Source organism: Pistacia vera, unplaced genomic scaffold (assembly GCF_008641045.1).
Source record: "Pistacia vera cultivar Batoury unplaced genomic scaffold, PisVer_v2 Contig686, whole genome shotgun sequence".
Taxonomy (NCBI): Eukaryota; Viridiplantae; Streptophyta; class Magnoliopsida; order Sapindales; family Anacardiaceae; genus Pistacia; species Pistacia vera.
The window spans coordinates 566,069-579,510 of record NW_022196541.1 but is presented as its reverse complement, the minus strand read 5'-3'; the positions used below and the strand labels follow the sequence as shown (position 1 = coordinate 579,510).

Sequence of the window (13,442 nt, the reverse complement as noted above, 5' to 3'; positions counted from 1 at the left end):
TTCTATCACATTTTTTCAAATAATTAATTGAACTACAATAAGTTTTTTCTGAATTTTGAGAAATAAGCCATTTTTGCTACACTATTATCAATTATTATTCTCATATCTTATTTAGATTTAAAAAAATGGGATATACGTGTGTTTGTTTATTTATTGAGATCATTATTTTAAAAATTAGTTCAAATTAAATAACATTTTTTTTTGTCTGAAAGTGAAAAGAGGGAAACTTATTTTCTTATTATTGACTTTATTTAACTCAAAACATTTTCTCATCTAACTCTATTCAACAAAAAACATTTTTTTTCCTCTCATTCTCATTTTTCTCTTATTCTAATCTTAAAATTAATCCATCTAAGACAACCACCGTCCACCGTCGCCAACTAATGTGGCCAATCGTGCGTAAATTTGGTCATATCTGGTTGTTAACAACAGCTAGAGATCTAACCGTTAATGGCCAAAGATCTAGTCGAAAATGACTATATCAACATACGACTAGTCAAATCCAACTGGTTGTACGCTGTTCTAATGACTGTCGGCTACCGTTCAACGATATTGGCTGGTGGATGGCTATCCTCTTAGGTGTTAGGGTGTTTTAGTTAATTTTTAAAGTTTTATTGTGGGGGTGTTTTATTAAATTAACAAATATATGAGGTTAAAATAATAATAATAATAAATATTTTAGGAAAATATACCAAACATCTATTCTGACTTAAAAACTTAAAAAAAAATTGTACCAAACAACTATTCCAGTATTTTATCAAACTTTGATATAATTTTCAGATCTTATATCAAACACATTTTCAGAATTTGATCCTATTTGATTTAATTAAACTCAACTCAACTTAAAACAGTTTTTCATAACAATATTTTTCAGATAATATACCAACAGACCCAATTATTTTTATTGGAAATGATAAAATTCGCAATGAAACAAATTAATGTGGGCCATATAACAACGAGGCTTTGTCCAGTATGTATATGACCTGCCATTTTCAAGAGCTTATCAAATATTCATTAATGGGTTTTGGTTGAATTATAGGTTATTTAATTCCTTAAAATTAATATTTTGTTTCAAATGAGATATTATTTAATATTTTCTTTTTCGAAGGTATAAAATTGCCTCCGGTCCAGTCCAGTCCAGTCCAGAGCCGTAATTAGTGACATCAACATGGAACATTCTAGATAACTCAACTATCAACCGATTATCTTCTTCCATCCCAAATAATTTTTCCCTAACAAATAATCAAATCATACATTTTAAAAGTTTATTCAGAATTTATGTCCCAAATTATGTGTAGTTTTATGGATTTTAATATGTAAATGATGGTAATGCCTTAAATGACACATTACGGATTTAAATTTTATGATAAATATTGAGATGTTACTGCCTATTTATTATATATGTATGCTTATGTGGTTTTATTTTTTATTTTATTTTAAATTATTAAACAGAATATTAAGTTATATATGTAGGCTTATGTGGTTTTATTTTTTATGGCAGAAGATACAGATTCAGAAGTCATCTTTGTCAAAATAATATGCCAAAAAAAAAAAAAAAAAAAGTTCGAGCACCACAAATTTATTGCTGTGCTTTATTTGAGTTCTTATTTATTTATTTATCGTAATTTTTTTGAAAATAATTTATAATTTCACGTTTCCCTCAAATTAATTACTTTTTTTCTTGTGATTTTTCGAATAAATCATTTATTATATTAAGATGTTTCTCTTTTCAAATAGTGTTAAAGACTTTAAGTCAATAATAATAATCGAATAATATTGTTTTATACACATACATTTGTCACATTGTAATGAAATCTCATACAAATGCTTGAATTGAATCACATATTTGAAAAACTTCATTTACAGTTAAACTTTTCATTATCACATGAAAATAATTTTTTGCGTTATAGATAATATAAAATCAAACCAATCAGAATTATAATAAATAATATTGCAATTTTAAAAAACAAAATTAAAATCCTAAACTTCCACGAGTTCCATTCCATCCGAGTCTAGAAGTAGAACCAAGGAAGCAAAGTAAAAAGGAAAAACAAAAAACAAAAACAAAAAGCAAAAAGCAAAAATAAAATAAAAAATAAAAATACTTTCTTTACAAACAAGAAACGCAGCTACCCTCCTCTATAAAGACTCAACAGCACTTGTTTCAGATCTCCATAAAACTCCAATTCCAGTTTCTCATTACCAACTCAATCCACCATGTCTAACCAAGCCGAATCCTCCGATTCGTACGTTTTAGATCTCAATTTTACTCGATTATTTATTTCGCAACTTGTGTTTTCAATTTCGTTTGAATGTTTGGTTTGATTTTATTTTACAGAAAGGGAACGAAGAGGGATTTTAGTACGGCAATTTTGGAGCGGAAGAAGGCACCGAATCGTCTCGTCGTTGATGAAGCTGTAAACGACGATAACTCTGTGGTTTCGCTTCATCCTGATACCATGGAGAAGCTCCAGCTCTTTCGCGGTGACACGATCTTGATCAAGGTTTGATTTTTTTCATGGGTTTTTGTTTGTGTTGTTATATGATGATGATTTGATTGTTTTATATATCATATACGTGCTTTATTATGTTTTAGCGTTGATTGTAATTGGGTTATGTTTAATTGTTTCTGAAATTAGGGTTTAAGTCTAATGTAATTTCGTGTTTTTATATGTTTCTTTAGGGGTTATGTTATAATGTAGATCAAAATTGTGTTTTAGTGAATTTTGGGTTGAAATAGGTTTGAGGGAATGTATTATCGATGCAGTTTTTTTTTTTTTTTTAATTTAGAATACTTGTCTTGTTATGGTCATTTTATTTATATAATTGCAAATTTAGTTATCACTTGGAGGTTATAGGTTACAATTCGGTTGGAACCATACGCGTGGGATATATAGTGTCTTATCCAAGTGTACAGAGTGGTATTCTGGTAAATTGCTAGGTTATGAAACAATGTTCAGGGCTATGATTTTCAGGTATTATCTCTATATTTGCATATTTTTGGCCTCATGCCTAAACTACTTTTAACTGTTTTCTGGCCATGGTAGTAGTTTAGTGTTAGTCATGAAACTCTTTTTTGTTTCAATAGTCTTGGGACCCCATGTCATCGGTAAGACACTTATAAATTATATTCAAAAATCTTATTTGATGCTTTTGGTGTTCAGGGAAAGAAAAGGAAAGATACTATCTGTATTGCTCTTGCTGATGATACATGTGATGAACCAAAGATAAGAATGAACAAGGTGGTGAGGTCGAACTTGAGGGTTAGGCTTGGAGACGTTGTTTCTGTTCACCAGTGTCCTGATGTCAAATATGGAAAGCGTGTGCACATATTACCCGTGGATGACACTATTGAAGGGGTCACTGGAAATCTCTTTGACGCATATTTGAAACGTGAGTTTTGTATCCAATATTTTCTTTCAACTGATTTCCTTACTAGACCTGTTAACATATAACTAATATGATTGGGGGCTGCATTTGTAATTAGTCTTTCAAGCCTTTACTTAGGCCATATCTATTTAGATTTGTACATAGGTTACAGGTTTTTTCGTTTACCCTCCCATGGATTGTAGACGAACCCTTCATTCTTTGATCCATTTGACGCTTGCAATTTCCTTTCCGTCATTACGCCCTGCACTTTTGTATAGGGTGTCCATAAAGATTTGAATTTCTTGTAATAGCAACGTTAAGTTTTTGGTTCACAAAATTAAGTTCTGAGCTAGGCTAGTTTGCTTATATGTACTTTTTTTCACCTCTTTTATTAATAACACACTTTTTTATACTAAAAATAAAAAGAAAGAAAATTTTGTGCCTCCGTTTGTCTAGTATGTAGAGATGTTTCATTTACTGCCTTCTTTCTTTTCTAATTTGCAGAGTTCTTAATTCAGTAGATATTCTGCATGCAGTGGGCTTCTAATTTTATGTATTTTCTTTTTGTTTGGCATTAAACTTCTATGGTGATTGGATCCATCTTATGATTATTGAAGCATCACTTTGCAATTTGTGATCAATTTAATGATTTTCTTAATGAAGTTTCACCTTTTCTTAATTTTATCTTTACACTAAGATTGTTTTTTAAGACTAAAGTTGTTTCTGGAATTTGTTAGAACCGAACTATTGTAAGTTTTCTTTTTGATAAATATTCGTTTTACTTTCTATGTATGACAAAACATCGGCTTTGTCCCAGTGCTTGGTTATCATTAGTTTTCGGTCAAGTATCATAGATTTGACTGATTGTCAATTTATTTTTGGTGGTTTGCATTATTTCTGAGTCTGTTGCTTAAACATTTGCAGCTTATTTTCTGGAGGCATACCGTCCAGTGCGGAAAGGTGATCTATTCCTTGTGAGAGGAGGAATGAGAAGTGTGGAGTTCAAGGTCATTGAGACTGACCCTCCTGAGTACTGTGTGGTTGCCCCTGATACTGAGATTTTTTGTGAAGGAGAGCCAATTAGAAGGGAAGATGAAAATAGATTAGATGAAGTTGGTTATGATGATGTTGGTGGTGTTAGAAAGCAGATGGCTCAGATTCGTGAATTAGTGGAGCTGCCGTTGAGGCATCCACAGCTCTTCAAGTCAATTGGTGTGAAGCCACCAAAAGGAATTTTGCTTTATGGACCTCCTGGATCTGGGAAGACATTGATTGCCCGTGCTGTTGCAAATGAAACTGGTGCTTTCTTCTTCTGTATCAATGGACCTGAGATTATGTCAAAATTGGCTGGGGAGAGTGAAAGTAATCTTAGGAAAGCTTTTGAGGAGGCGGAAAAAAATGCACCTTCAATTATTTTTATTGATGAGATAGATTCAATTGCTCCCAAGCGAGAGAAAACTCATGGGGAAGTTGAGAGGAGAATTGTCTCCCAGCTCTTGACACTCATGGATGGACTGAAATCACGTGCACATGTGATTGTTATTGGGGCTACAAATCGTCCCAACAGCATTGACCCAGCTCTGAGAAGGTTTGGAAGATTTGACAGAGAAATAGACATCGGAGTGCCTGATGAAGTTGGGCGTCTTGAGGTTCTCCGTATCCACACAAAGAACATGAAGCTTTCTGATGATGTAATGTTCATACACTTCTATTTTTTAGTATTCAATTTTCTACTTTCTGGAAGAGATGTAATTTTGTGGAATTTTCTGGTTTTGTTGTACAGGTTGATTTGGAAAGAATTGCAAAGGACACACATGGTTATGTTGGTGCTGATCTAGCAGCTCTCTGTACTGAGGCTGCGCTTCAGTGCATTAGGGAGAAGATGGATGTGATTGACCTGGAAGATGAGACAATAGATGCAGAGATACTCAATTCTATGGCAGTGACAGATGAACACTTCAAGACTGCTCTTGGAACAAGCAACCCATCGGCTCTACGAGAAACTGTGAGTATTGTCAAGATATTTCTAGTTGGAGCTTCTTTACTATTAGGATTTTTGTTTTCATTGGTTGAGTATCTGATCAATAATTTTGTGATCAGGTGGTGGAAGTGCCCAATGTCAGTTGGGAGGATATTGGAGGACTTGAGAATGTTAAGAGGGAACTCCAAGAGGTAAATGCAATTGCTTCATGGGTTACATATTTGCCATGTTTTCATTCATTTCTGTGCAGTCAAAATTTTTATGTATTTGTATTTTTGTAATACAGACTGTTCAATATCCAGTGGAGCATCCTGAGAAATTTGAGAAATTTGGAATGTCACCCTCAAAGGGAGTGCTTTTCTATGGTCCTCCGGGATGTGGGAAAACACTTCTGGCCAAAGCTATTGCCAATGAATGTCAGGCTAATTTCATCAGTGTCAAGGGTCCTGAACTGCTTACAATGTGGTTTGGAGAGAGCGAGGCCAATGTACGAGAAATCTTTGACAAGGCCCGCCAGTCTGCTCCTTGTGTCCTGTTCTTTGATGAACTCGACTCAATTGCTACCCAGGTTTATTTTGCTCTTTGCCTGAATGATTTAACCTTCTTTTAGATCTCATTGACTATTTTCGAATTTGGTAAATGTCTACAATCATACAAGCTATGGGATAAAGGACTTTCATGAGTGACAAGGACATTACATGAAAAAGTTCTGTTGCAATTTTAATTTATTATTAATAGTGCAGTAATGTTTCAATGTTTTGTTAATGACTTAAGAATGACCTGTTATGCATGTATGAATTTGTTTAGTTTGACCCATGGGAATTAATCTGGATTATTTTAAGCTCACCTATCTTCCAATTGTGAAATTGTGATGTATTCTATATTTTGCTTCTGGCTTGTGGCTTATACTTGCATTTGCTATTTGCAGAGAGGAAGCAGTGTTGGAGATGCTGGTGGTGCAGCTGATAGGGTTTTGAACCAGCTTCTGACTGAGATGGATGGTATGTCTGCCAAGAAGACAGTCTTCATTATTGGGGCCACTAACAGACCAGACATCATTGATCCTGCCCTTCTGCGTCCTGGTCGTCTTGACCAATTGATTTATATCCCTCTCCCTGACGAGGATTCTCGCCATCAAATTTTCAAGGCTTGCTTGAGGAAATCACCAGTCTCCAAAGATGTTGACCTCAGAGCACTTGCCAAGTATACTCAAGGCTTCAGCGGTGCAGATATCACTGAAATATGCCAACGGGCATGCAAATATGCCATCAGAGAGAATATTGAGAAAGTAAGTTTTGCTGATTCTGTCTCATAACGTTTCTGTAATAGTGCCTGAGAAAGAACCTATGTTAATAGTGACCTAGAATAATATAACAATGGACTCTTGTTAATTTCAGGATATTGAGAAGGAGAGGAGGAGAAGGGAGAATCCTGAGGCAATGGAGGAGGATGTGGAAGATGAAGTGGCAGAGATCAAGGCAGCCCATTTTGAAGAATCAATGAAATATGCTCGTAGGAGTGTCAGCGATGCTGACATAAGGAAATACCAGGCATTTGCACAAACTTTGCAGCAATCAAGAGGGTTCGGATCCGAATTTAGGTTTTCAGAAGCTGGAACAGGTGCTGCTGGATCAGATCCTTTTGCTGCAACTGCTGCTGGGGCGGATGATGATGACCTTTACAGTTAAATTACGTAAAATGTTGTGTTTGTTAAATTTATGTTCATGTCGACTTTTATGCCTTATGTATGTATTTGATGATATAATACTTGTGATGTTGGCGAAAGCTTCAATGTTACAATCACTGAGCCAAAGATGTCCTTTTGGATGATGACTTGTGGTGATCTTTTGAAGTTACAAAAGTAACTTGAAGCTTATAATGGGATAGGGCATGAAACTTTATTGTCACTGAATTCAGGACATCTTTAAAGAGATCTTAAAGGAGGAGGCCCTGCCTTTGCTGAAGACTAATATGATTGGGGGCTGCATTTGTAATTAGTCTTTCAAGCCTTTACTTAGGCCATATCTATTTTGATTTGTACATAGGTTACAGGTTTTTTCGTTTACCCTCCCATGGTTTGTAGACGAACCCTTCATTCTTTGATCCATTTGACACTTGCAATTTCTTTTCCGTCATTACCCCCTGCACTTTTGTATAGGGTGTCCATGAAGATTTGAATTTCTTGTAATAGCAACGTTAAGTTTTTGGTTCACAAAATTAAGTTCTGAGCTAGGCTAGTTTGCTTATATGTACTTTTTTTCACCTCTTTTATTAATAACACACTTTTTTATACTAAAAATAAAAAGAAAGAAAATTTTGTGCCTCCGTTTGTCTAGTATGTAGAGATGTTTCATTTACTGCCTTCTTTCTTTTCTAATTTGCAGAGTTCTTAATTCAGTAGATATTCTGCATGCAGTGGGCTTCTAATTTTATGTATTTTCTTTTTGTTTGGCATTAAACTTCTATGGTGATTGGATCCATCTTATGATTATTGAAGCATCACTTTGCAATTTGTGATCAATTTAATGATTTTCTTAATGAAGTTTCACCTTTTCTTAATTTTATCTTTACACTAAGATTGTTTTTTAAGACTAAAGTTGTTTCTGGAATTTGTTAGAACCGAACTATTGTAAGTTTTCTTTTTGATAAATATTCGTTTTACTTTCTATGTATGACAAAACATCGGCTTTGTCCCAGTGCTTGGTTATCATTAGTTTTCGGTCAAGTATCATAGATTTGACTGATTGTCAATTTATTTTTGGTGGTTTGCATTATTTCTGAGTCTGTTGCTTAAACATTTGCAGCTTATTTTCTGGAGGCATACCGTCCAGTGCGGAAAGGTGATCTATTCCTTGTGAGAGGAGGAATGAGAAGTGTGGAGTTCAAGGTTATTGAGACTGACCCTCCTGAGTACTGTGTGGTTGCCCCTGATACTGAGATTTTCTGTGAAGGAGAGCCAATTAGAAGGGAAGATGAAAATAGATTAGATGAAGTTGGTTATGATGATGTTGGTGGTGTTAGAAAGCAGATGGCTCAGATTCGTGAATTAGTGGAGCTGCCGTTGAGGCATCCACAGCTCTTCAAGTCAATTGGTGTGAAGCCACCAAAAGGAATTTTGCTTTATGGACCTCCTGGATCTGGGAAGACATTGATTGCCCGTGCTGTTGCAAATGAAACTGGTGCTTTCTTCTTCTGTATCAATGGACCTGAGATTATGTCAAAATTGGCTGGGGAGAGTGAAAGTAATCTTAGGAAAGCTTTTGAGGAGGCGGAAAAAAATGCACCTTCAATTATTTTTATTGATGAGATAGATTCAATTGCTCCCAAGCGAGAGAAAACTCATGGGGAAGTTGAGAGGAGAATTGTCTCCCAGCTCTTGACACTCATGGATGGACTGAAATCACGTGCACATGTGATTGTTATTGGGGCTACAAATCGTCCCAACAGCATTGACCCAGCTCTGAGAAGGTTTGGAAGATTTGACAGAGAAATAGACATCGGAGTGCCTGATGAAGTTGGGCGTCTTGAGGTTCTCCGTATCCACACAAAGAACATGAAGCTTTCTGATGATGTAATGTTCATACACTTCTATTTTTTAGTATTCAATTTTCTACTTTCTGGAAGAGATGTAATTTTGTGGAATTTTCTGGTTTTGTTGTACAGGTTGATTTGGAAAGAATTGCAAAGGACACACATGGTTATGTTGGTGCTGATCTAGCAGCTCTCTGTACTGAGGCTGCACTTCAGTGCATTAGGGAGAAGATGGATGTGATTGACCTGGAAGATGAGACAATAGATGCAGAGATACTCAATTCTATGGCAGTGACAGATGAACACTTCAAGACTGCTCTTGGAACAAGCAACCCATCGGCTCTACGAGAAACTGTGAGTATTATCAAGATATTTCTAGTTGGAGCTTTACTATTAGGATTTTTGTTTTCATTGGTTGAGTATCTGATCAATAATTTTGTGATCAGGTGGTGGAAGTGCCCAATGTCAGTTGGGAGGATATTGGAGGACTTGAGAATGTTAAGAGGGAACTCCAAGAGGTAAATGCAATTGCTTCATGGGTTACATATTTGCCATGCTTTCATTCATTTCTGTGCAGTCAAAATTTTTATGTATTTGTATTTTTGTAATACAGACTGTTCAATATCCAGTGGAGCATCCTGAGAAATTTGAGAAATTTGGAATGTCACCCTCAAAGGGAGTGCTTTTCTATGGTCCTCCTGGATGTGGGAAAACACTTCTGGCCAAAGCTATTGCCAATGAATGTCAGGCTAATTTCATCAGTGTCAAGGGTCCTGAACTGCTTACAATGTGGTTTGGAGAGAGTGAGGCCAATGTACGAGAAATCTTTGACAAGGCCCGCCAGTCTGCTCCTTGTGTCCTGTTCTTTGATGAACTCGACTCAATTGCTACCCAGGTTTATTTTGCTCTTTGCCTGAATGATTTAACCTTCTTTTAGATCTCATTGACTATTTTCGAATTTGGTAAATGTCTACAATCATACAAGCTATGGGATAAAGGACTTTCATGAGTGACAAGGACATTACATGAAAAAGTTCTGTTGCAATTTTAATTTATTATTAATAGTGCAGTAATGTTTCAATGTTTTGTTAATGACTTAAGAATGACCTGTTATGCATGTATGAATTTGTTTAGTTTGACCCATGGGAATTAATCTGGATTATTTTAAGCTCACCTATCTTCCAATTGTGAAATTGTGATGTATTCTATATTTTGCTTCTGGCTTGTGGCTTATAGTTACATTTGCTACTTGCAGAGAGGAAGCAGTGTTGGAGATGCTGGTGGTGCAGCTGATAGGGTTTTGAACCAGCTTCTGACTGAGATGGATGGTATGTCTGCCAAGAAGACAGTCTTCATTATTGGGGCCACTAACAGACCAGACATCATTGATCCTGCACTTCTGCGTCCTGGTCGTCTTGACCAATTGATTTATATCCCTCTCCCTGACGAGGATTCTCGCCATCAAATTTTCAAGGCTTGCTTGAGGAAATCACCAGTCTCCAAAGATGTTGACCTCAGAGCACTTGCCAAGTATACTCAAGGCTTCAGCGGTGCAGATATCACTGAAATATGCCAACGGGCATGCAAATATGCCATCAGAGAGAATATTGAGAAAGTAAGTTTTGCTGATTCTGTCTCATAACGTTTCTGTAATAGTGCCTGAGAAAGAACCTATGTTAATAGTGACCTAGAATAATATAACAATGGACTCTTGTTAATTTCAGGATATTGAGAAGGAGAGGAGGAGAAGGGAGAATCCTGAGGCAATGGAGGAGGATGTGGAAGATGAAGTGGCAGAGATCAAGGCAGCCCATTTTGAAGAATCAATGAAATATGCTCGTAGGAGTGTCAGCGATGCTGACATAAGGAAATACCAGGCATTTGCACAAACTTTGCAGCAATCAAGAGGGTTCGGATCCGAATTTAGGTTTTCAGAAGCTGGAACAGGTGCTGCTGGATCAGATCCTTTTGCTGCAACTGCTGCTGGGGCGGATGATGATGACCTTTACAGTTAAATTACGTAAAATGTTGTGTTTGTTAAATTTATGTTCATGTCGACTTTTATGCCTTATGTATGTATTTGATGATATAATACTTGTGATGTTGGCGAAAGCTTCAATGTTACAATCACTGAGCCAAAGATGTCCTTTTGGATGATGACTTGTGGTGATCTTTTGAAGTTACAAAAGTAACTTGAAGCTTATAATGGGATAGGGCATGCAACTTTATTGTCACTGAATTCAGGACATCTTTAAAGAGATCTTAAAGGAGGAGGCCCTGCCTTTGCTGAATGATGTTTGTGCATCAGATAGCTGAATGATCTTATGTGTAATTTTCATTCAAGAAGCTGATATAAATCACAATCGTTCAATGGTTTATTCTGTTTTTATTTTAGTTCTTGTTTCACAAGCAAGTTTAAGCTAATAATCAGTTGTATAATTTTAAAAGAAACCTTGAATGGTGTTGAATTACTGTTGCTATACTACGTAAATATCCTAATAAAACCAAAGGTTCCTACTACTTTAACATAGAATCAAGGTTTTAAAACCTAGCCCGGAGTAAAACCTGGCAAAGTGGTTGGGTCTTGGATTGATCGGTTGAACCAGTTTACCGTCAGTATGTACAAAAGTTTTAATTTTACAAAAAACACCCTTAAAAATTCTATAAGTCCTTATAGGTTTGAAATCTTGCAAAAAAAACCCCAAATGCAAATTGGCAATCGACAACCTAGGCCAAATACAACTTGTTTCCTATGTCAACAGTCCTTCCCATCACCACAAAAACACCCCCCTTAGCCTTTGACCAAAACCCATCTCACCCCACCCTCGTTCGCCTCGCCAATCGTTGGCAACAGTCGTTGTTGTTGTCGTGCGATTTTTGTAATTTCCAGTCATTTTAATCATCGGAAATTGCCTCCCTTGCCACCTTTAGACTCACTGTCCATTCCTCTTTAAAACCCCCAACATCCCAGCCACTAATTGCTCTCCAATCGTCATCCTCAATTGCCAATGCCAGCAAGCCGTCACTCATTTTTGCAATTTTCGATTGTTTCACCCACTGGAAAATCACATTCGTTGCCATCTTTAGACTCACCAGCCCCTATTCTTCAAAACCCTTAACATCCTAGTCACCAATTGCTTACCGATCATCATCCTCCTCTCTAGGGTTTTTCATGAATAGTAAAAATTGGTAAACCGGCCCAATGAAGGCTTCGGGTCTTGGTTCAACCGGTCAAGCTGAGCCAAGTTTTAAAACCTTGCATAGATTTGGGATTTGACTTGAGCAAACATATTGGGAGAAGAAAATCCCAATCCAATAATTCCATTATGACTTAAATTCTTCAGTGTCAGTCGTATACCTCTAACATGGAGACATCGAAGGATCCAATACAACACACATAGCCAACAGACTTTCTCACCATTCTTCATTTAATATCATTTTACATTAAACAAATTATCCCAAATGGGTAATACTATACTTAAAATCTAACAATAATATCATAAATTTTCTCTCACAACCCCGACATGATAGCTTATAATTAGTCAGTTTGTAATGGGTCTCGTCTATCTAATAATGAGTCTTATTTATCCAATTACGAACTAATTAATTATGAACTGCCACTTCAAGATTGTGAGAAAAAGTTTATAAAATTAGGCTGTTAACCGATTTTTATTGTATCCAATATTTTAACACATGCATTAATTGTAACATAAAAGTCATTATTCTTTTGGAATATGACAAAGTTTCAACCCATTAATTTCAACTTAGCACCGACAGGTTAGATCTCCAGTCTCAATAAAAAATTATTTCTTCACAATTTCACCATCTTATACAACTTACCACATTACATCATCCATGATTTATTTATTGTTATTCAATTAATTATTTCTTCTTTCCGATGAAGCCTCTCCTAAAATAAGATTTTCATTTAATAACAATCAGTCGAATGCTGATTCTTCCCAATCTGATTCTACTTTTAAATTTAATCTTATTCTACTTTTAAATTTAACCTTTTCTATTATTCATAAAAGTTTTTAACTTATAAATTAAATTAGTATGATATAAAATTATGCACACAAACTTAATTATAGTATCTTAATTACTTCTAGGTAGTTTGGTAGTTGGTTTGAAACTCTCAAGTGTATTATTTAAAAAGTTATGAGTTCGAATCTTCACGACTATTAATAATAAAGGGTAATTACTAGAGATTTATCTGGTCGTTAACTTTTAAGTTTTAGGTGGTTAATTGAGGTACACACAAATTGACCTGAATATTCTTGGATACCAATATATATAATATCTTTTAAATATGAAAACATCGAAAGTATAATTTTTTTTTTTTTNCCTTAACATCCTAGTCACCAATTGCTTACCGATCATCATCCTCCTCTCTAGGGTTTTTCATGAATAGTAAAAATTGGTAAACCGGCCCAATGAAGGCTTCGGGTCTTGGTTCAACCGGTCAAGCTGAGCCAAGTTTTAAAACCTTGCATAGATTTGGGATTTGACTTGAGCAAACATATTGGGAGAAGAATATCCCAATCCAATAATTCCATTATGG

The 13,442-nt window shown here is 35.6% G+C and overlaps 2 protein-coding genes across 2 annotated transcripts; both read left to right on the top strand.

Moving 5' to 3' along the window:
* Nucleotides 1–2,091: 2,091 nt before the first annotated feature.
* On the top strand, nucleotides 2,092–7,314 carry LOC116113584 (cell division cycle protein 48 homolog). Its single transcript, XM_031399730.1, has 9 exons — nucleotides 2,092–2,246; nucleotides 2,339–2,504; nucleotides 3,165–3,393; nucleotides 4,294–5,060; nucleotides 5,153–5,374; nucleotides 5,470–5,541; nucleotides 5,637–5,918; nucleotides 6,279–6,638; nucleotides 6,748–7,314. Exons 1-9 carry the CDS (start codon nucleotides 2,218–2,220, stop codon nucleotides 7,036–7,038), a joined length of 2,418 nt encoding a protein of 805 aa, XP_031255590.1. The 5' UTR covers nucleotides 2,092–2,217; the 3' UTR covers nucleotides 7,039–7,314.
* Nucleotides 7,315–8,147: 833 nt separating this feature from the next.
* Nucleotides 8,148–11,259, top strand: LOC116113626 (cell division cycle protein 48 homolog; the record flags this gene model as incomplete). The annotated part of the gene is made up of 6 exons (XM_031399778.1): nucleotides 8,148–8,921; nucleotides 9,014–9,235; nucleotides 9,328–9,399; nucleotides 9,495–9,776; nucleotides 10,137–10,496; nucleotides 10,606–11,259. Coding segments are annotated over 6 exons (2,001 nt in total), but the record flags the coding sequence as incomplete, so codon positions are not given.
* Nucleotides 11,260–13,442: the final 2,183 nt, after the last annotated feature.

Excerpts from the sequence above, each read along its gene's own strand:
- LOC116113584 (XM_031399730.1), top strand. The coding sequence starts at position 2,218 with ATGTCTAACCAAGCCGAATCCTCCGATTC. Across the intron at positions 2,247-2,338 it reads CAAGCCGAATCCTCCGATTC|AAAGGGAACGAAGAGGGATT; the intron begins GTACGTTTTAGA and ends TTTATTTTACAG. Across the intron at positions 3,394-4,293 it reads CTTTGACGCATATTTGAAAC|CTTATTTTCTGGAGGCATAC; the intron begins GTGAGTTTTGTA and ends AAACATTTGCAG.